General features: G+C 45.2%; 1 protein-coding gene across 7 annotated transcripts in view; it reads left to right on the top strand.

Moving 5' to 3' along the window:
- Window positions 1-23,543, top strand: part of ST3GAL4 (ST3 beta-galactoside alpha-2,3-sialyltransferase 4) — a 341,834-nt gene that overhangs the window by 275,411 nt on the left and 42,880 nt on the right. For 4 of the 7 annotated variants that reach the window (XM_030221113.1, XM_030221108.1, XM_030221110.1 and 1 more), the window contains exon 4: window positions 22,395-22,470. In XM_030221113.1, the coding sequence (XP_030076973.1) occupies window positions 22,455-22,470 (16 nt within the window). In that variant the 5' untranslated portion in view covers window positions 22,395-22,454. Of the gene's footprint in view, window positions 1-11,581; window positions 11,746-15,274; window positions 15,346-22,394; window positions 22,471-23,543 lie in introns of those variants that run through there. The other 3 variants (XM_030221114.1, XM_030221115.1, XM_030221112.1) reach the window with 3 other exon arrangements.

The following is a 23,543-nucleotide window of genomic DNA, read 5'->3' as shown; positions in this document are numbered from 1 at the left end:
GGTGTGATCAGCAGAAGAAAAGAGGTGTTGATGCCCCTGTACAAGTCGTTGGTGAGGCCCCACCTGGAGTATTGTGTTCAGTTTTGGAGGCCGTATCTTGCTAAGGATGTAAAAAGAATTGAAGCGGTGCAAAGAAAAGCTACGAGGATGGTATGGGATTTGCGTTACAAGACGTATGAAGGGAGACTTGCGGACCTGAACATGTATACCCTGGAGGAAAGGAGGAACAGGGGCGATATACAGACGTTCAAATATTTGAAAGGTATTAATCCGCAAACGAACCTTTTCCGGAGATGGGACGGCGGTAGAACGAGAGGGCATGAACTGAGATTGAAGGGGGGCAGACTCAAGAAGAATGTCAGGAAGTATTTTTTCACGGAGAGGGTGGTGGATGCTTGGAATGCCCTCCTGCGGGAGGTGGTGGAGATGAAAACGGTAACGGAATTCAAACGTGCGTGTGATAAACATAAAGGAATCCTGTTCAGAAGGAAGGGATCCTCAGGAGCTTAGCCTAGAATGGGTGGCAGAGCTGGTGGTTGGGAGACGGGGCTAGTGCTGGGCAGACATATACGGTCTGTGCTGGGGCTGGTGGTTTGGAGGCGGGACTAGTGCTGGGCAGACTTATACGGTCTGTGCCGGGGCTGGTGGTTGGGCGGCGGGGATAGTGCTAGGCAGACTTATACGGTCTGTGCCAGAGCCGGTGGTGGGAGGCAGGGATAGTGCTGGGCAGACTTATAGGGTCTGTGCCAGAGCTGGTGGTTGGGAGGCGGGGTTGGTGGTTGGGAGGCGGGGATAGGGCTGGCCAGACTTATACGGTCTGTGCACTGAAGAGGACAGTACAACTAAAAAAGTAGCACATATGAATTTATCTTCTTGGGCAGACTGGATGGACCGTGCAGGTCTTTTTCTGCCGTCATCTACTATGTTACTATGTTATGATGTCTCATTATGGTATGTCTTTTTGAACAGGTTGGTCTTTAGTAGTTTCCGGAAGGCAGTTAGGTCGTGCATTGTTTTTAAGGCCTTTGGTAGTGCATTCCATAGTTGCGTGCTGATGTAGGAGAAGCTAGATGCATATATTGATTTATATTTGAATCCTTTGCAGCTGGGGTAGTGGAGGTTCAAGAATGTGCATGCTGATCTTTTTGTATTCCTGGTTGGTAAATCTATGAGGTCTGACATGTATGTTGATGTACCCAGTGGGTGCTGGGAGGGTGAAATTGAGTACTAAGTGAAACAGGTAGTCCCCTGTACCAAGTGGCAAATGACTTATGTTTGCCTCCGCTTGCATAATGGTTTCTTAGCAAACTACTAGCAGAGTGGCTTGCCTTTGCCTTCCCCATGTGAATCCTGTAAGGGGTCTTTTTACCAAGCTGCGGTAGCGGCAGGGCCGTTCTTCCCGTGTGCCAGGGCCCTTTTTACTGCAGCAGGTAAAAAGTCCCTCCTCAAAAAAAAAATGGTCATTCAATAAGATTACTTTTACTGCATGGCCATGCGGCGGGGAGCTTCCTTGGTAACCCAGCAACTCATGGTGCTGCCCGATTACTGCCAGGTTAGCGCCACGGTAAAAATTCCAAAAATATTTTCCGGCATGACGGAAATGGCATGCACTCGAGACGGAACTACTACTGGCGGCTGCGTTGGTACCGGCGATAGTTCCGGGTTGCCTCATGGCAACCCTTTCATAAAAGGGTCCCTAAATTCAGAAAGAAGAGATTGCATCATTGTCGGTTGTAGTTTTGAGTGACATTTTAGAAAAAGAAGTTGCCTGGATCTTTGCGTACAGCTAATGTTATGTTGGATACCAAAAGATGGGAATCTCCCTTGACAGCTGTACTAGTCATAGACTGATACCGCTCTTATACAGTGACATGAAGCTACGGAGTAAGATACTAATTAGGAGAGCAGAACGCATAATTCCTAAGGCTGTTTTAAATGACCAGTCAGAGGGCAGGGTGGTGGGGGCGGTCCGCCCCGGGTGCACGCCACTTGAGGGGTGCAGAAAGCAGTCACGCGGCTGTCGGCTCCGCTGGTTCCCTTCTCCCTCTGCCCCGGAACAGGTTACATCCTGTTCCGGGGCAGAGGGAGCAGGGAACCAGTGGAACCGACAACCTCGCAGCTGCTCCCAGCAGGTAAGAATGCACCCGGGGGAATGTTGTGCTGCACCCGGGGAGGGGGACGCCGCTGCACACTCCGCCCTGGGTGGCAGCCGACCAAGGATCGCCACTGCAAAGGCTATCAGACTGAACACTGGGATCCTTTTACAAAGTTGCGCTGAAAAATGGCTGGAGGTAATGTAGACGTGGGTTTTGGGTGCACGCAGATTCATTTTTCAGCACACCTGTAAGAAATTCCTTTTTAAAAATTTTTGTTGAACATGGACGCGTGGCAAAATCAAAATTGCCGCCCTCCGCGTGTTTCCCTACTCCTCCCCCAGCCTACAAAGCAACCCTCACTGCCTCCCCAAACAAAACACCCCGAAGCCAAGCCCCTACCCCCCCTTCGCCCCATCACACAACCCCCTACCCCCCCTCGCAGCATCACAGAAGTCCCTCCCCCTGCCACATCAACAAACCCCCTAGGAGCGGCTCCAGAGATGACAGTCCCCCCTACACTCCCTCTCCCAAGTCGCCGCCGCTCCCCCCTCTCCCTTCGCCCAGCAACTTTCCCACCAGTCCCGCCCACACACCCACCCAACAGACCTGCCATGCCGCTCCGATCTCTGCCCGAAGCAGCAGTACCGGACCAACAAAAAAAACATCAGCTGTTTACACGAAGCAGGCACGACACCGCTGGCAGCCCATCAGGATTGCCAGTTGGCTCTGCAGCCGCTCCTCTCGCCTCTCACGTCGCTCCTACGGGGTCCTTCTCCAGGGGCAGTTACATCGAGGCGCGAGGACCGGCTGCACAGCCAACTGCCAGTCCTGATGGCTTCTTGCAGTGCCTCGCCTGCTTTGTACAAACAGCTGATGCTGTTTTTGTACCGCCGCTACTGCTGCTTCGCCCACATATCGGACCTGCTGCCGCCTCTGTGGATGGAGAGAGTTGCTGGCCGCACGGAGAGGGGGGAACAGCGGCGGTGACTTGGTGAGGGGGAGGGGGACAGTGGCTGCGCAGACATCCGGGGGGGGGGCAGTGGCAGACATCGGGGGGGGGGGAGCGGTGCTAGCGCCCGTTTCATTGCTCTCTGAAACGGGCCTTTCACACTAGTACTTGTGTAATCTTTTAGAGACTATCAACATGGGATGGAAATTTGTGACCTAGATAAACCCCTCTAGGTTAGATCTACAGGAACAATTTTTGTGAATGGTGAAGAGTTGGTGCCTTTTTTGTTTGTATTAGTCTTAAAACATTTTGCCTGTAGAATCTGACAGAATGGGGGAGAAAAGAATAAAAGTACTGTGAAGGTAGATGATACCCTGATGAGGGTAGGAGACCTCCCCCCGAATTCCATACCTGTGCAATCCCCCATTTCAATGGGGATTACTAAAGATCATGAGAGAACTCTCCAGAGTTACTGAGGGGAGGGTTCTGAGTTGGGGATGGTAAAGGATCCAGCCCACGGGAGTGAGTTCCCGGGTAAGTCACAGAGGAAAATGTTTCTGATTGTGAGTTAATAAATGTTAGTGTTGGGGATTGCAGGAGGTCTTTGGTTGTCTCTACCCCTGCCGAGACCCTTGAGAAGAGGGTGGGGAGGGTGTCCTGGATGGGTTCAAGAAACTAAGGCTGACCAAAGAGGAAGGTTTCTGCCAGAAAAGCATTAACCGTGAAAAGTGCTCCAGGTGGGAATTAGGGGATCCCAGCGGGGGAGCAGGAACAGGAAAGATCTGTTTGGAGCCAAATGCGGTAGCCCAGAGAGGAGAGTATGGACAGACGAGGTCCTGGTCCAAAGGAAGGTCTGCTTGCTGCACAAGTGCTGCAGGCACAGCCTTAGGTTTTTACACCCAGAAGGGATGGGTATGGACAATATGTACATACTGTAGGATTATAAATGGCATTTAAGAAGATACACCATAACCCCGAGTTTAGCTCTGGATTTGTTGTTTGCATCTGATATCAAGTTGGATTACAATTTGACTGTTGTTGCAAAAAAAAAGGATTTGAACTGCTTGTTGTAGAATCGTCACTAACATTCTGTTTGTTTTGCATAAAACTCTGGACTGGAGTCGCTGAGAAGGAAAATGGGCCAGAGTTAAGTGGGAAAGGCTAGTACTTCCTATAGAAAAAAGGGTGGACTACCCCATTTCAAAGTGTAGCAATTCTTACAGGAGGAGTTCAACAGGGCAAAGATAAACAACCTTGTGTCAGTGAAAGGCCATCCTTTCCTGTCACCTATCTTGACCTCAGGATGGTGGTGAGGAAGAAAGTGGGCACCTGGAGACAAAAACATTTCCATAGTGTTTAAAATCATACACCGTTTTCTTTTCTTCATGCCAGAGTACGGTGTGGGGTGGAGCATGAAGGTAGGGATCTGGAGAATAATGTAAGTATCTCAGGGCTAAGAAGGAGTTTTTCTCTCTCTCTTTCAGCACATTGAGGGATAGCCTCTTTTCACTATCTTCAACTTCTGCTTTGTTTGTAAACCAGGTCTCTTTTATAATTTACAAAGGGGTGCAAGTAGGTTGGAAATCAGGTATGTTGCTGGAGGTTCTGTCTATGATTCTACCTGTTTTTGTTTACTGTGATGCTTATGTATATGGAGTTGCTGGTAGATCTGATTAAGGTTCTTCAGTTAGCTCAGAATGCCTGCTTATGTCTGCATCAATGCAGGTGTTGCATGGGATGGCCCCGTTTTATTTAGTCAATTTAATTTAATTTATTTATTGGGATTTATCCATCGCCTTTATGAAGAGATTCACCCAAGGCGGTGTACGGCAGGTGCAGTTTAGCATAACTTTACAATTTTGTTAAGAGCATAACAACAGTAAATATGGCCAAATATAAACATGAATACAATAAATGAGGTAAATGAGAACAACAAATTAAAACCTAATAGGACTTTAACAGTAATAGGACAGAATAACAGTATCATAATACTAATGAAACATCTACTAAGCATTCATTAGAACATTCAAATAACATAGATATGATGCCAATGCCTTTCTACAATACAGCTTACCATGTAGCCAAGGGGCCAAGTGCAGATATATAGACAGGGACAAAATGAGTGGTATAGAGTCAATTAGGATGTATAGATGGTTGGCTAAACTCTAGGCAAGTTCCTTGTATAGTTAAACAAGATATATGGAACTGGTCTAAGTTACAGTGTGAGTAGAAAGCTAGTTCAGGTGCAGAGTCAGGCCCGGCTGAACCTATGGACCAAATGAGGCTCTGGCCCAGGGTGCCGGCAATAAAGGTGCCAAATACCCGAGCCAGTGACATCACCAGACCGTTGGTTAAGCTGGCCCAGAAGCAGAGGAAGCTTAGCTGGTGCCACTGGTAGTCACGTGTACAAGCCAGAAGTGGAGAAAGGAGTCTGCTTTAGTAATTCTCCCGGCTCAATTGCAGCGACAGTGATGCGGATGTTGACACCCTTCATACACTCCAGCTCTGTGCTTCTGGCAGACCTGCGGCAGCTGCACCTCTGATAGGGAAAATATCTTGAAATTGCCCCCACCGCCCCCTTCCCTCCCGGCAGACACACTAGTTGGGATTCTCTAGAATCCAATCCCGACATTCCTTGCAGGGAGGAGCGGGACACTGAATCATTTGAACTACTTCAGCGTCTACTGCATTCTTTTGGCTTGCACTGCTGCTCCCTGGACCTGAGGATTTTGTCAACACGAGATTTCCAGTGTTCCAGGTAGGGTCCTGGTGTGAGTGCTGGGGAACGAGGTGAGGGAGGCATCCAGAATCTTTCTGTGATGGGGCCCGGGCGGAGGGAGGTGAGGGAGGAATCACCTGCAGCAGCTACATCTCGCCATATATTGATAAGACGAGTCTGACCACAGTGATCTATGCCATGATAACATCATGACTAGAGTACTGTAATGCCCTGTACATTGGTAAAACCAAAAAGAGTTTGCATCAGCGTCAACTAATTCAGGTCCAGGAAGCAGCACCGCAAGCCAAAAGAATATGGTAGATGCTGAAGCTGGTTAAATGCTTCAGCGTCCCGCTCCTCCCTGCAAGGCACATTGGGATTGGATTTTAGAGGATCCCAACTAGCGTGTCTGCTGGAAGGGAATGGGGGTGGTGGGGGTGGTTCTAAGAGCTCTTTCCCTATCAGAGGCGCAGCTGCTGCAGGTCTGCCAGAGGCATGGAGCTGGAGAGTGGGAATGGTGTAGGCGTCTGCGTCACTGTCGCTTCAATGGAGCCAGGAGGAAAATGAAAGCAGACTCCTTTCTCCACTCCCAGCTTGTAATCGCGACAACCAGCGGCGGCCTCTGCTTTTGAGCCAGCTTAACCTGGTGATGTCATTGGCTCGGGCATTTGTCACTGGGCCAGAGTCTCACCTGGTCCATAGGTTAAGCTGGCCCTGCAGTGGGTTGAGGGGGAAGGAAAGACAGGCTTAGGGAGCATGATTGTTGGAGAACAGCCTTAATTTTTGTTTTAGGAGTTTCTCTGAACGTGCCTGAGCACTTGGTTGGTTGCACCTTGGGTTGCTGACACCTCCACCATCCTGTCCAACATGGGCGGGCGCACACCACCCCTTACCGAGGGCACTGGCTGCTTTGCCCTGCAATGGGTCTGGCTTGAATAGTTAAATTTTACTGACAGTGTTCATGCTTGAAAATGGTGGAGATCACTAACCTAAGATGTTTCCTGAATCCTAGTCCCAGGTTTGAACCCAAGACTATTTCTCTTCTAGGACCAGACATAAAATACATTCTTTTCATTGTATCATGCCACATCGGTCATGGACCTGTTGCCAACACTCCCTTAATCTTTGAGCTTCTACCACACCAAAATAATGTAAGATAAACAAAAGTGCCTTAATATAATTTGATTAAATAGAGCTATTCCAAAGCAGGTTCCTGCGTCAGAATATTTGCTTATGTAAATCATGATGTGATGCTGACAAAAGGCATGAAGAGGAGTGCAGTATTTCAACAGCTTTTTTGGGCTGTCATAATTTATTTTAATCCCCAGATACATGAGATAATGTTTGCTTGGCTCCATGTGACCTGGTTTTAAGTGATACTCTTAATCCTTTTGTGTTGTGAGATGCTGGGCTACTGTGTGACAGCACCAGGATCTGGTTCATTCAGTTAGCTTTTAAGGTGGGTTGGGAGGTATAGAGGTTTATGGGGCAAACATGAGACAGGCAAATGTTTAATAAGCTATTAAACTTTGTTTCCTGTTAGGGAGCAGCACGTTTTTAGCTTTGAGCGATGTTAGTCAGCAGAGTGGAAAAATGGGAGTTCTACAGGAGTTTGTCACCTTAGTCACTAGATTGTACTAAGTTCAAATTTTGACATCCTAAATTCTTTTGAAGATTATGTAGGAATGTAATAGGGAGCAGGAATGATTGTTCAGGCCTCTAAGACTTGTAGCTTCTAAGTCTTATATCCTGACGTATGACCTCGGTACACCAGTTCACACCTGAAGACTCTATCTCTCTGAAAGTCCTTTATTTGATTAACACAACGTTTACTCACAGTCAACTGTAGATCAGCCGCCTTTTCTCCAAGATGAAGAGCCGTAGCCGCTTTAGCCTTTCCTCATAACCAATCATATAACAGTTCTATGCAGACAGGCAGCAGAGCATAGGCCTTTGTTTCTTCTTTTTCTTTCTCTGCACACCTCAATCTTTAGCCCTGTACCAGTTACCTGTACTAAGTGCTGTGAGCCAATACATATATGCAAATACAGTGGTGGAAATAAGTATTTGATCCCTTGCTGATTTTGTAAGTTTGCCCACTGACAAAGACATGAGCAGCCCATAATTGAAGGGTAGGTTATTGGTAACAGTGAGAGATAGCACATCACAAATTAAATCCGGAAAATCACATTGTGGAAAGTATATGAATTTATTTGCATTCTGCAGAGGGAAATAAGTATTTGATCCCCCACCAACCAGTAAGAGATCTGGCCCCTACAGACCAGGTAGATGCTCCAAATCAACTCGTTACCTGCATGACAGACAGCTTAGGCAATGGTCACCTGTATGAAAGACACCTGTCCACAGACTCAGTGAATCAGTCAGACTCTAACCTCTACAAAATGGCCAAGAGCAAGGAGCTGTCTAAGGATGTCAGGGGACAAGATCATACACCTGCACAAGGCTGGAATGGGCTACAAAACCATCAGTAAGACGCTGGGCGAGAAGGAGACAACTGTTGGTGCCATAGTAAGAAAATGGAAGAAGTACAAAATGACTGTCAATCGACAAAGATCTGGGGGCTCCACGCAAAATCTCACCTCGTGGGGTATCCTTGATCATGAGGAAGGTTAGAAATCAGCCTACAACTACAAGGGGGGAACTTGTCAATGATCTCAAGGCAGCTGGGACCACTGTCACCACGAAACCATTGGTAACACATTACGACATAACGGATTGCATCCTGCAGTGCCCGCAAGGTCCCCCTGCTCCGGAAGGCACATGTGACGGCCCGTCTGAAGTTTGCCAGTGAACACCTGGATGATGCCGAGAGTGATTGGGAGAAGGTGCTGTGGTCAGATGAGACAAAAATTGAGCTCTTTGGCATGAACTCAACTCGCCGTGTTTGGAGGAAGAGAAATGCTGCCTATGACCCAAAGAACACAGTCCCCACTGTCAAGCATGGAGGTGGAAATGTTATGTTTTGGGGGTGTTTCTCTGCTAAGGGCACAGGACTACTTCACCGCATCAATGGGAGAATGGATGGGGCCATGTACCGTACAATTCTGAGTGACAACCTCCTTCCCTCCGCCAGGGCCTTAAAATGGGTCGTGGCTGGGTCTTCCAGCACGACAATGACCCAAAACATACAGCCAAGGCAACAAAGGAGTGGCTCAGGAAGAAGCACATTAGGGTCATGGAGTGGCCTAGCCAGTCACCAGACCTTAATCCCATTGAAAACTTATGGAGGGAGCTGAAGCTGCGAGTTGCCAAGCGACAGCCCAGAACTCTTAATGATTTAGAGATGATCTGCAAAGAGGAGTGGACCAAAATTCCTCCTGACATGTGTGCAAACCTCATCATCAACTACAGAAGACGTCTGTCCGCTGTGCTTGCCAACAAGGGTTTGCCACCAAGTATTAGGTCTTGTTTGCCAGAGGGATTAAATACTTATTTCCCTCTGCAGAATGCAAATAAATTCATATACTTTCCACAATGTGATTTTCCGGATTTAATTTGTGATGTGCTATCTCTCACTGTTACCAATAACCTACCCTTCAATTATGGGCTGCTCATGTCTTTGTCAGTGGGCAAACTTACAAAATCAGCAAGGGATCAAATACTTATTTCCACCACTGTATAATATACTTTATATATCCAAATCCGTGTGGATTGCGTATTCTTTGGGAACCCACTGCCTCTGCGAAGTGGACCCCGGGTCCAACCCTAGACAACGATAGCTGACAAGCACCACTACATAGCTCCCTGCTAGCAGCTTAGCTCCTCGGTATCTTCTATCTCCAGCAGGTGGATGGACAGACTTCCTCTGTCTCTGGTTATGAGGCCTTTCTCCTGGTCCAGTTGGTCAACTGGTTCCCAGTTGAGCAGAGTGAGCAGTTGAGCAGACATACCTGGTGGTGCTGGGTCCCTGTCATGCCTTTCCCCTGGGATGTTCTGCGCGTTTTCCCTGTTTTTTCCTCTGTGTGAGAGCCTGATCAGCAACCAGTCTGCTCAGAAGATGAGGAGTCGCAGGTAACACAGTGAGTCTGACAGGCCGGTGCTGCTGCTGTGCCCTGCTGTGCGGGGGGGGGGGGGGGGGTGTGACTGTGTCCCTGGGTAGTGTGGACCCAGGGTGGTGGGGCCTTTTTGCTGTGCTTCAGGCCTTGGGACATCGATGGGAGCACTGTGTGTCGGTGCTACAAAAAAAAAAACATGGAGGAAGTGGAGGAGTAGTTTTAGTGATTGGGTCAGTGGAGTGAGAACCAGGGGAGCCTGGTGCAAATCTTACAACTGCTCCTTGAGGTCTTTGGTCAGTACAATCAGAATATGATTCCTCCTAAGACAGAAACTGCCTAATCTCCTGATTCTATAAAATAAAGCGGGTGGGTAGCGCGGTGCACCACGTTTTCCTGTGCAGCGGCAGTCCCTGGCCATGGCAGCCCCCACTTAGAGTGTGACCTTCTGCCCGTCATCGGGCTGCTAGGAGCATTGGGCGGTGTTCCTCCTCGGATCGCTGCTCGGTGTGCAGACCGGTTTTCAAGTGGAGGAGCTGATTCAGGGCTCGCACATACAGGGCGCGCTCGGTCACAGCAGCGCTTTTCTTTCGATTCCGGTCCCTGATGCAGGGCCTCGGCGCTTCGCCTCAGAAGGAGGCGGGAATGGCGGCCATTTTGTTTTTCGGCAGAAGTGAAGCCCCTGCGCAGCCAGCTGTGTTGGTGGGGGTTCCTTCGGTGGGGGGGCCCTGGATCAGGTCCTTCCTTCGCCTGCTCCACCAAGCCTTGGGCTGGGGCTAGGAGCCTCTTCTCCAGCGGACCTGGCAGCTCTGGTGAGAGAGAGAGGAGATGGGGATCTCCCTGCCTGTTCCCAGGGATGTGTTGGTTGCTGCCCCTGTGTATAACTTCTAGAACTAAGGGCAGTTGTGTGTACAAATGCTAATTATTCCCCATAGCACCGATTAATACCAATCTAAGCCAATAATTGGCTGTTAATGCCAATTAACAGCCAACTACTAAATTAAGTTGTGTGTACAATTCTTATTCTGTAACTTGCACACACAAATTTGTGCTAGGCATGAATTTGGGTGTACAAGTTTATAGAATCCCAGTGTAAGTGTTTAAAATAACACCTGTGTTTTAAAAAAATATATAGTTTGTCATCTGTTATTTATTTATTTGGATTTAGCTTACACTTTTTCCAGCAGTACCTCAAGGTAAGCTAATTTGAGAACACTAGGTATTTCCCTCTCACAGTCTAACTTTGTACCTGAGGCAGTGGAGGGTTAAGTGACTTGCTCAAGGTCACAGCTATAGGATTTGAACTGGGCTTTTGTTGGGTGTCACTAGGCTGCTATTCCTTTTTATTGGATGTCTACTTGTAAACTACCTTGATGTTACAAGTGAAAAGCAGTTAGTCAAGCAAGCTAAACTAATATTTATTTTTAAACATGCCATAAGCAAGTTTCAGGTGTAATTATACAAGTCTATTTTAACTGTGTATTGATTTGCTTTTGTACTTGTAAACTACCTTGATGTCCCAAGCGAAAAGCATTTAGTTAAATAAGCTAAACTAATACATATTTTAAATATGCAGTAAACAAGCTACAGGTGTGGTTATGTGAAGTGATAGAACCGCTGATGAAATTAAAGTCATTGTGCAAGTATTATAAATATCATTCGGTCTGTATGAAATATGCTGACAGTTCTTAAATATTTGGGGAGTGTCACATTGAATGGAGAGCCTGTGATGGCAAAGGACTTGATTACACATATGGGTGTGAGAGGGGGGACGTTCTTTTATTTCCTTGGGTAATAGAGGGAAGTTTCTGTGCATATATTTTTCCTGTCTTGCTACAGTTAACAGGCTTCGACTACCTGCTTGATTTTTTTTATGGGGAAAGCAGAGTCGACATCAGACTTAGTAAACCAGCAGACCGTACCAGGAGCCTCTTGGGTACATCTGATTGGAGTTTTGGCGGCATACAGGTAGTCTTTGCAGATCATATTCCCTTCAGTATCTGGTTGTTTGGAATAGGAGGATAGTTACGGAAGTGTGCTGTAATAGTGGTTGGCCTTGGTAGGGTGCAGGTGTCTCACTGATGGGGTACCATGTCGCCGTTGGGGCAAAGAAACTCAGGGAACTGAAAAAGGATTTCATGTGGTTTATCACAGTTTATATTTTTAAGTGCTATAATATCAATGATTTAAAGATAGGAACTATTTTAGGGCTCTGTGTTTATTAGCTGCTGTGGTCAAATGTTCAAATTCTAGTAAATTCAAATCACATAGAACAGGAAGAGTTGGATTTAGCTTGGACCTTCCTCAGTAGTAACCCAAGATGGGTTGCATTCAGGTACGGTAGGTGTTTTTGTCCCCAGAGAGTTTACAATCTAAGCTTGTATCTGAGGCAATGGGGGAATAAAGTGACTTGTCCAAGATCACGTGGACGTAACACAATGTGGAAAGTTATTGAACTGCCAGGGATGTGAGTTCAAGTCTGCTCGCTGTCCTTGACTGGCCGTATATGGATTTGGGGTGAGTCAATTTTCTCTTTCTGTACTGCCTCCTGTCCTAATCAGATCTAATCCCTGACTGCCATTGACTGTGTATGTGACCCTGGAAAAGAGCTTATCTCCCTGCACCTCACTTCTGTTCTGTGGCTGTACCGTTGGCTTTGTGTATGACCTTGGAATAACATGTATAGAATGTTTGTACGTTTGGGAAGCTCGCCAGGTGCCCTTGGCCTGGATTGGCCGCTGTCGTGGACAGGATGCTGGGCTCGATGGACCCTAGGTCTTTTCCCAGTGTGGCATTACTTATGTACTTATGATTCATCCTGTTCAGAAACTTTCATGTGCCAGAAATTTGCTGTCCGCTCAAGAGGATGTATATTTGTGTCTGTGGATGAAAGACAGGGCAGAATTAAGGCATAGACAAACTAGGCATCTGCCTAGGGCCAAAAGGTTCATGAGGGGCCCTTTTAGATGTGCTAATTTAGTGGCTTCCAAGGTAGATTTTTGTAAGTCATCTGCTGGCAGAAAGAAGAGTTGAAGGGGGGAGACTAGAGTTATCACAGCTCTCAGAGGTATGGTTCTTCTTCCTCCAGTTGGTGAGCAGAGCTTCTTACGTGCTGCTTCTTTCTCTGCCAGATTTCCTTTGCAAATAGGCACTTAACATAGCCTGGAGTTAATTTTGAACTTCCTTACTACAAGACATTGCAGCACCCTCCTTAATAGGCTATGAATTTAATTAGGGAGTGGGAAGGGCAGCAGAATGTAGTTCAAAATAAGAATAGCATATTAGAATGTGGTTAGATTAATGTACATGAAAGTTTATATAATCTTTCCAAATGCTTGAAAACTGCCGTTACGTCATACTGCACACTTTAATAAAGATGATTTTTCTCATAGTTAACATTAGCATTATTACTAGGTGTTTAGACTTTGTAAATATACAGTAGTTGGCCGATATTTAAAGCTAGTGTGCCAATTTGGAGTTACCACCCAGCTACCACATGGCCCTTGCGGTAATTTCATTTTTGTCGTGCAGCCACAAAAAATAATTTTATTTTCTGATGCGCATAGCGGCATTCCACGTACTTAGGTCATTACTGCCCGGTTAACGCGTCAGACCTTACTGCTAAGTCAATGGCTGGCAGTAAGGTCTCAGAGACCAAAATGGAAGTGCGCCAATTTTTATTTTGCTGCACATCCGTTTTCGGCAAAAATTTTTATAAATGGCATTTTTTTGCAGGCGCACTGAAAAATGGATCTGTACATGCCCAAAACCCGCGCCTACACTACCACAGGCCGTTTATCAGCGCACCTTAGTAAAAGGACCCCTAACTGTGGATATTCAATGGGAGATAACTGGTTATTGGCAAGCTGGTAACTGGCTATATCACAAATATTTAGCGCCAAACCAGCTATTTTTAGTGGTTAAAATAGGCCTGCTATTTTTACAGCCTATCTTTAACCGCGAAGGGCCAGATTCTATATATGGCGCCTAAAAAGCGCTGAAATCAGCGCTAAGAGTATTCTATAATTGGCGCCTAATTTATTTATTTATTTATAGCATTTATATCCCACAATATTCCCATCCATGGGCAGGCTCAAAGTGGCGTACAACAGTCTACAAAAACATACAACAATTCTGCAAACAAACAATCAATAGCGTAAGAGAGAAAGGGAAAGAGCAAGGTGAGAAAAGGGGAAAGAGTAGCGGTGATCAGTATGTCGCTACGACAGTTGTAATTCAGAAGAAAGAGACACCAGGCGGGTTTGGAGCGTGTGCTCTACCAAAAAGGAAGGTCTTGAGGCGCTTCTTGAAGGTCAGGTGATCAGGAGCAAGTTTGACCAATTGAGGCAGCCCATTCCACAATTGAGTGCTAAGATAGGAGAAGGTGGATGCATAGGTGGTCTTATACACTCAGTTGATATTTCAATGCCTAAATCTATGCACATCCATTTACACCAATGAAAACATGGCGTAAATCTCGACACATAGATTTAGGCGCACAGGGCCATATTCAGTAACTAGGTGCCTAAATGTTGGAACGCTCACGAAACACCCATTTCCCTGCCCTTAACCACACCCTTTTTTGCCTGCGCACATTAGAAGTTTGGCGCACATTGTTACAGAGTACGTTCAGCGAGTTGTGCACCTAAATTCTAATCAGTGCCAATTACTGCTCATTAATGCTTGTTTAGCGCTGTTATCAGTGCTCATTAACTTGTTAAGCTTGTTAAATTGCGCATTGTTATACAATCCAACGCCGATTTCAGCGCCGATCTCCAGGCACGCTATATAGAATTCGGGGGTAAGCACTTAACCAGTTAGTGCTGAATTTTGGCTTAACCGGTTAAGTTGTTGCGGTCCAATATGAAATCAATGCTGATTGCCAGAAATGGTCCAGCATTGAATATCCAGGTTGAACGCTGGCGGCAGGCAGTCAAAGCACTGCCCACCACTGGCTGAATTTCAGGGGTAGGTGTGTGCTTTCTAATTAGGTGTTCTTTGAGGGTTCAAATAATCAATGTTTATCCATCCATGTCTTTGCGCCACAGATACTGTTGCTGGGTATCTTTTCTAGATTAGCCCATTGAATAAGCCCATTGGTGTCATTTTGGAGCTGTTAGCACAGAAAAAACACAAACCAGGGTAGCATACCAAAAGAGGTGTTTTTCCAGTCGGCACCTATTTTAATTACTTTACACAAGAAGTATTTTATCAGCTAAAGCCTAAAATCAAAAACTATTACAAGTTGATATAGGACAGGGGTTCTCAACCCGGTCCTTGGAATGCAACTCAGCCAGTCAGGTTTTTGGGATACCTACAATGAGTATGTATGAGATAAATGTGCATGCATTACCTCTGCTGTATGCAAATCTATCTCATGCATATTCATTGAGGGTAGCCTGACAACCTGACTGGCTGGGTGTGTCCTGGGTTGAGAACCTCTGATGTAGAAGATGATTGTAATAAACAAAGTGGCCCATTCAGTCACTCGTTTTATTTTGGTCCACACTGTTAAGGATAAATGTGGGGCTGACTTATCCTGCTCACCACGGAGAACCTCCATTACAGGTAAGTAACGTGGCTTACACAAGATGCCTATCACTCCTTATGCAAGTCATTTTTTTTAAAATCTCAGTTTAGTTCTCATTCATTCTGGACAGAGGTGCATACAAGTTCCCAAACTTAACCCTCACCCCTACATTACTACTACTACTACTATTTAGCATTTCTATAGCGCTACAAGGCGTACGCAGCGCTGCACAAACATAGAAGAAAGACAGTCCCTGCTCAAAGAGCTTACAATCTAATAGACAAAAAATAAAGTAAGCAAATCAAATCAATTAATGTGTACAGGAAGGAGGAAAGGAGGGTAGGTGGAGGCGAGTGGTTACAAGTGGTTATGAGTCAAAAGCAATGTTAAAGAGGTGGGCTTTCAGTCTAGATTTAAAGGTGGCCAAGGATGGGGCAAGACGTAGGGGCTAAATTTTGTAGTAATTTAAAGAGCTAGAAAAACTATAGTGAGGCTGCTGTCTGCACATCCGATGCTCTTTCTGGATGATACACAACTACTAACAACTGCTAACACTGGCCGGATTGGTTTCTGAGAGGCTGTAGCCAGCTGGTTGCTTTCCACCTACTTTGTGGCCTGCAGAGCAGCTAGGTTGCCCTTCTGTTATCTGTTTTTCAATCACCTCTCCTCCTGCTTCTGCTCTTGGGGGGTGCCAATGATGAATGGTTTGCAGTACTGCAACCTCCCAAACCTGTTTCTACCATTGTTATCCAGAGTTATGTGCAAATATTTAGGCTCCCCTGGGTTAAGCTGTATGTTTCAATGAATCCCTAAGTCAACAAAAGCTGGCACAACCTCTATGTGCTAAAAAGTTCAAGTTTCAGGTTTATTAGGAACTTTCTACCCTTCCCATCGGCCATCCAGGCAGCTTACAATCAAAAACAGATAAGAAAGCAACACTATACAAACAGGACAGAGAGAGGATAGAGGGATGAAGTACAATATAGATAGGAAAAAGGGGTGGGATAGGGAAACATCTTTCTGCAAATTTTAAATCATAGTTCTGGTTCACAGTTTTTGACAGATTCAAAATAAAACAGTGAATATAGCAGGTGTAAAGGTTTTGGTGCATATAATCCTCCTTTAGCAGAAATAATAGCCTCCAAATGTTTCCTCTAACTAGATAAGAGTATTTATGTTCTTGCTCTTGGATTGTTGTTGTTGTTGTTGGAGAAAAATATTTCATTAGAAATATTCTTAGGTTATCTTGCACGTTTGAAATCTTCCCACAGATTTTCAATAATATCCAGTTCTAGTGATGTGAACACCATTCATCTTTCTTACCTGCCAGCATCACTATGGGGTGGCATATACCACCCCAAAAAATTGCCTTGCCACCCAAAACAGAATTAGTACATTTTCTCCACATATCTGGCATTGCCTTCCTACCCCCTCTGCTACCCCCCACTCCCTGCGGGCCCTACAAATTTGTGGTGTTTATCGTCAAGCTCCCTCTGGCCCACCCTGAGTCCTTCCCTCTGTTGCAACTTTCTGTTTCCGCATGGGCAAGATGCCACACAGAGGAAGTCTGATGCAATTGCTTCTGGCAAATACTACAAGTTTGAAGGGCTCACGTGGAGTGGGAGGGGCAGAGGGAGATACGAAGAGGATTCCGGACCTTCAGGAAGGAGGGGGGGGGAGGTAAGGGGATTTGCCAGATCCGTAGGAGGAAATGGAGGGGGGAGGAGAGAGAGGGAAAAAGCTGCACATGCATGGAAGGGAAGAGAAGGGGGAAATGCTGCACATGATTGGAAGGGATGGGAAGAGAGGAGAGTAGAGAAGGGAAAATGCCACACATGGATGAAAAACTAGATAGATTTGAGAAGGAGGCATTAAAATGAGAGAGCTGAACATGAAAGATCAATGCTAAAGATGGATGTAGGGCAGCAAGTAAAGAAGAAAAGACACCGCAAATGGACAGGAGGCCCTGGAAATAGAGTTAAGAAGACAGAGAGAAGCAGAACCAGAGATTGGGAACAAGATGATTAGAAAAAAAAAAGGTCGGAAAAATGATTGTATTTTCAGTTTAGCGATTGAGTTAATTCAATTTTGAGAATTTCTTTCTGCCAGCATTTTTTTGCACTGTACAGGAGGAAATGCATTCTTTTTCTCTGTTGGTTCACTGCATGCAGAGTCTGGCATCTCAAGAGTTTCAGTTAATTTTTGTCTACATTAATACTTTTAGTTTGTGGTTGCATATCCTGTATTTGAGGAGAGGCTATCTGTGTTCTGCATGTGTGACTGAGGCCAGGATGTGTTGCGGTGGAAGAGCATGAGGAGAAAGGAGAGGTCTCTGAAGGGGTATAGTGAGGAAGAAAATGGAGTTAAAAAGATGGTGAAAGAGAGGCAATAGGAGAAGGTAAGAGACAGAATGGCCTGGAGAGAAGGGAAGGAAGGAAGGAAGGAGAGACAGGGATGGAGCTGGGGCTGGAGAGAAGATGAGAGCCAGTGAAGAGTAGATGAGGGCTGAGAGAGTGAGTACAGAGGATGGAAATGGGGAAAGGGAATGGGGGAAAGATGGAGGAGATAGGAAATTGGGGAAAGAGAAAGACAGAGGGGGCAATGAAATTCCTGGAGAGGGAATGAGAGGGAGATGAGGAATGCTGGTAATTAAATAAGAGGTGAAAAAGAGACTAAGGACTAGAGGGAGGCAGAAAAGAATGAGGGATAAAAATCATATATGGGTGGACACAGAGGCAAAGAAAAGTTTAAAAATATATATGTGTATATATAAAAGATCAGTGCATAACAGATGTGGGAAGGGAAGAAGGACAAGAGGCAAGAGAAGAAATGGAAAGGCAAACCTGGAAAATTAGGAGAAGAACAACATAAAAGTGGAACAGACTGGAACCAACTCAGAAAAGTACCTAGACAACAAAGGTAGAAAAGGAAAAAAAATTACTTAATACTTTTATGGATTGGAATGTGTCCACTTTGGGGAAATGTACATCTTTTCTGTTTTTGTATTTAGCAGAGTACAGGAGAAAATGCGTTTCTGTTTCACGCTTACCAGTTTTTTCACTGCTTATAGAGTCGTGCTTTCTTGTGAGTCTCCAGTTTTTTTCCACGTGTTTTTATGGCCTCCTATTATGTATCAGGTGCAAATCTGTCCATGTTCTGTTTGTGCGACTGAAGTGAAGGATTCTGCTAGCATCTAGTGTCTATAGGAATCTGTAAGAGTACATATTGGTGCTGTGTGGTCCAGTGTCTTTTCATAGGTGGGTTAGGGGACAGAGCTGTTGTGGTTTGTAAGTTATTTCTGTATAAGTTTAGATTTATTTTGTGAATTATCTGGCCTGTTTGAAAGCAGGCTGTGATACTCAGCAGGGGTATAGCCAGAAGTCCTATTTTTTTTGGGAGGGGCAGGGGGGCCAAGCATTTCCTCTCAGCAACTCTTTCTCTCTGCCCCCCCCCCCCCAGCTGCCCCTTCCCCTCCTCATACCTTTGCTGGCAGGGATGCTCAAGCCCTGCCAGCTGAATGTGTTTTAGCTGCAGATGCCGGCAGTGCAGACATTCATTGCTGAAGCATCCTACCGGCTTCTTCAAGGCTGAAGCAGCATGGTCAGTGGTTCAGCAAACAAATCTCTTCAGCTGGCAAGGCTTGGGCATCCCTGCCAGCCATTCATCTGGTGCTGCAATTTTGGAGGGGGCCTTAGCCCAAAGTTGGGGGGGGGGGACTGAGGCCCCAAGACCCCCAATGGCTACTGCGAGGCCCCCAAGACCCCCCCCCCTCCATGACTAGTCTCCACATCCCTTAGAGTCACCAAACAAAGAAAAACCCGTCTGCTTTAAACAAAGGTCCTGATATTTAAAGCAATTTAACTGGCCATTGACTGGTTAAGTCGCTTGGTTGGAGCTAGATGCTAATATTCAGTAACACTTAACTGTCTAAGTGCCGTTGGGTATCGTGTTTAGCATTGAACACAAAGCTGGCTATGTGTGGGTCGTTCCAGGGTGGAGTCAGCACTTGGTCGCTTAAGTCTGTTATTCAGCCCTTAACTGCTGGATTCTATATATCATACCTAGTATTCTGTGCCTAAATCTAAGCGTATTCCATAACAATGCAAGTAACAATTGGCTTAACAAGCCAATCAGCATTGTTAATAGCACTTAACAATCAATAATGAACACTAATTGGCACATAACTCGCTAAACATATGCTGTAACTCACTGCGCTTAAATTCTAATGTGCACATCCAACAAGGGGAGTGGTTATGGGCGGGGAAATGGGCATTTCTTGGGCATTCCCAAATTTACGCGCATTGTTACAGTATATGGCCCAGTCCACAAAAATCTACATGCAGGGATTTATACCATGTTTTCGTTGGTGAAAATGGATACGCATAGTTTTAGGCATTGGGATATCAAGAGTATTCTATATACCGCACCTAAATCTTATAGAATATGCTTAGGCAAAAATGCTTTCCGTGTGGATGTTTCCAGGCACCATATGTAGAATCTCCCCCCGAGCGGCCAGTTTTACCACATAAGTGGCCATGAATTACCACATAAAAACAGAATAGACTTTTATGCAGTCCCATTTAAGTGATGAATAACCGGGTAGCGCACAGCGATGCCTGATTATCGCCGGGTTACTGTTCCGCTAGAAAAAAATAAAAATTTCCGGAATGCTGTGCACGCACTTGACCAGAACTACCGGCGGCGGCCATGTTGGGCCGGTGGTAGTTCAGATTTAGCATGTGGTAAGCCCATGTTGGGCTTACTATACTTTGTAAAAGACCCCCTTTATGTCTGACATGCATATTCATCGTGAATGTCTTGAAAACCTGACTGGTTTAAGGACTGGTTTGAGCACCACTGCCCTAAACTGATTATTATCTCATTGCTTATAATTCATTATTTCCTCCTTTGAGATTCAAGCAAAGAACTTTATTTAAAAAAACAACCCACTTTTTTGGCAGTGGACTTTGAGTCCTTATTGATGTTCTAGGTAATAATAGTTCTTGCATAGTTGGCCTCCTGAGTGAAATGTGGACCCATGATGGGCAGTTGTTCTTGTACATACTCTGACTATAGCAGGGAGCTTCCTGTTTTAATGACTACTTTCATGACCTTAAAAGAGGTAAGCACAGGCTTTAAAGAGCTTGATGAAAGGACCTGACTGATTATAATAAAACCTGTGGACAAATGGCACCAGCCTTTAGAAGTATTCTAGTATAACTGCTGACCAGAATGTCTTGACATATATTCTATAACTGTTATATGGTCTGATAGTGCAAATCTTTCTCTCTTATCTGTGTTCATTCTATCTCAATATAAAAAAGTGACAAAAAAATGAAAAGTAGGAGGAAAAGGCCTCATTTAGACCTTAAACCACATTCCTGGAACAATGTGTTTCCTCTGTGTGTGGTTGGTCAAACAAGTCATGACTGATCTAAAAACCTCCTTTCCACCGTTGTTGAATAAAACAACAAATATAAACGTTTTATTTAACAATAATTCTATCATTCAACAGCTGAATATGGTGAATTATTACTTAGCTTTTGGATAGATTGAAGTGATTGTCAGCTGCTCTCTTGTATCTGACCATTGTGAACGCTGTAACTCCCGGGTAGGGGTCCCTACGGGGACCTGTTTCGCTGCTGCTTTGTCCGGAGACCTCCCCTTTTACAATGACAATCTCTTATGATTCCTACTGTGTTTAAATTGGCAGCCAAATTCTATATACGGCACCAAAAAAAAATCGGCACAGAGAAAAACACTATTCTATAAGGCACAGTTTATAGAATAGCGCTTACGCCTGGGAATCGCGCCTAAGTTTAGGCATCTCCATTTGCACCAACTGAAACTTGGTGCAAATGTGGCGTGTATCCCCATTACAGTGTGCGTTAATTTTAGGAACGCTCCCATTATGCCCATGGCCCCCTCATTTCTGCATTCTGACCCTGTGTAAATTTTAGGCACAGATATGCCAATTAAATCTAATTAGTGCCTGTAAGGGAGGATGATGCCTATTACATCCTCTCACAGGCACCACCTGGGACAGCTGTGATCTCCCTTCTGCTCCAGTGACTGCCCCGTCTGCAACACTGTGACTGACTCAGATCCTGGTCGCTGCAGTGGGGGGAGGGGGGGGGGAGAGGAGAGGAGACAACCCCTGGCTCAGATCCCGGTCAGTGCGGGAGAGAGGAGTTTTAGACACCTGCAGTTTGGGTGCCCAAAAGTCTGCTGCCAGTGTGTAAAGGTGCCCAAAGGGCAGCACCTATACCGCAGCACCCAAATGGTGGGACCCAAGAGTCCTGCTTCGAATTGGGGATTGGCTGTGTTCAACAGTCTTCAAATCTTGCAATAGGTTTTCTGTTGGATTCAGTTCTGGTCCTTTAGAATATACATGAAAGAGATTTGCATGCAATTGAAGCAGTATATGCAAATCAAGTTCATGCATTTTCATTGTGGATATCCTGAAAACTTGACTGGCAAGGGGTACTCCAGGACTGGACTTGGGAAACACTGCTTTAGAGAGCCGAGAGCATTTACTTGATTCTTGCTGAACCACTTCATGCTTGCTTTTGCTCTGTGCTTTGGATCACTGACCCACAGAAACAGGTTATTAGAAAATGGCCTACCCTGTGTTCTAGTTACATTATGAAGGCACTTCACCCTCATTCAGTGGCGTGAATTCTGGGGGTGAAGTTGGTGCCAGGGATTGAAACAGTACCCATTCTATGGTATTTTCAAAAATACATATATTTTTACAGAAAAAGTAACCACAGAAGAATGGAGGTATATCTTCAGGTACTTTTAATTTTGGCAATTCTCAAATTTGCACACTTTTATCTTGAAAACTGGTGCAAAATCCATTGGTAAAAAAGTATCTGTAGACCTTTTATAACTAAGTATGAAACTGTCCCCATAATGGTGTACTATAACCATGGTTCTGGCAGTGAGTGCTAATGAATTAGACAGATAACTTAGCAATAGCATAAAGACTGTACTGGATGTTTAAATACACTTTGGGCGGGAGAAAGTGTCTTTGTGTAAAGCCATGAGCTGTGGAGTATCTAAAAGCAGCATCTTCCTCTCTTAGGTGCTGTGCAGGAAACGAGATGAGAGACGCTGCTGCAGAGAGCCTGACCTGCATCTGAAAATGAGCTGCGATTCACGTGAGTGTGCATGACCCATTTCTTGCAGCAATGGGTTCTGGCAGTGCTACCTGTGAGAACGCTGTCTAGATCAGGTGGAACAAATGAAGCTGAAAATGTAGAAAGAGGATAAATGCTGACTCATAGGGAGGTCCCTAGGAATGTCCATGCTTGCATGGAATAAGGAAGCAGAGACTAAAATGTTTTCTCTTGCTTTCCCCTGCTCCGAGGGGCTCCCAGCTCAGTATGAACACAGGCCAGGATCTAAAGGCATAAACCTTCATTTTGGACTACCTAGGATTCTGGCCCTGTTTTTGGTGTCCCCTCCCAATTTACTGACAGGGGTATGCACTGAAGATTTATTTTTCATGTTGTTTTATTTTAATTGATGTTTCTTTTATGTCTTTAAAGTGAAACAAACCAGAAAAACAACAACAACAATAAAAATGTCTGTTCACTTCATTTCTTAGTACCATCAAAGTAAAAGCAAACAACAAAACAAAACCCAAGATAAAAAAACCTTTCAGCTCTCAGGGGCACATCCACACTACCCCCCCCCCCCCCCCCAATACATATTATGCCACCACATAACATGCACAGCATAGGCGGTGGCAGTGTGAGCCGCTAAAGACAGGATAGAAAATGGATAAAACTGAACAGAATTAAAGACCTCTATATGAACAGAGAATTCTGTTGTTGAACTCTGACATTTCTGTTGAACTCATTAGTAATGGTCTCAGTTCAGCTGAGCAAAGAAGAGTTCAGAAGTGGATCTGGTCTAGTAAACTCAGCATAGCACAGAAAGCTCTCATTCTGTGAACACACTGATTCATAAGAACACTGCAGTAACTGTTGTATTGGTTTACTTTGCCTATATTTCATAAGTAGTCTTCTACAGGCACTGGGGATCTCTTAGGAAAAGGAAGAGTTAATGGTTACTGAGGATGGGCAGACTGGATGGGCCATTTGGCCCTTATCTGCCATCATTTTTCCATGTTTCTATGTTTTTGCTAGGGATGTGGATGGCCAAAATTATTGTTAATTTTGCACAAAAATTTAGCAATTTTTGTGTTTTTTTCCCCTACACATTCATG

The sequence above is a fragment of the Microcaecilia unicolor genome, chromosome 12 (genome assembly GCF_901765095.1).
Source record: "Microcaecilia unicolor chromosome 12, aMicUni1.1, whole genome shotgun sequence".
NCBI classification, from domain to species: domain Eukaryota; kingdom Metazoa; phylum Chordata; class Amphibia; order Gymnophiona; family Siphonopidae; genus Microcaecilia; species Microcaecilia unicolor.
This window is presented reverse-complemented; position numbering and strand designations above follow the sequence as displayed.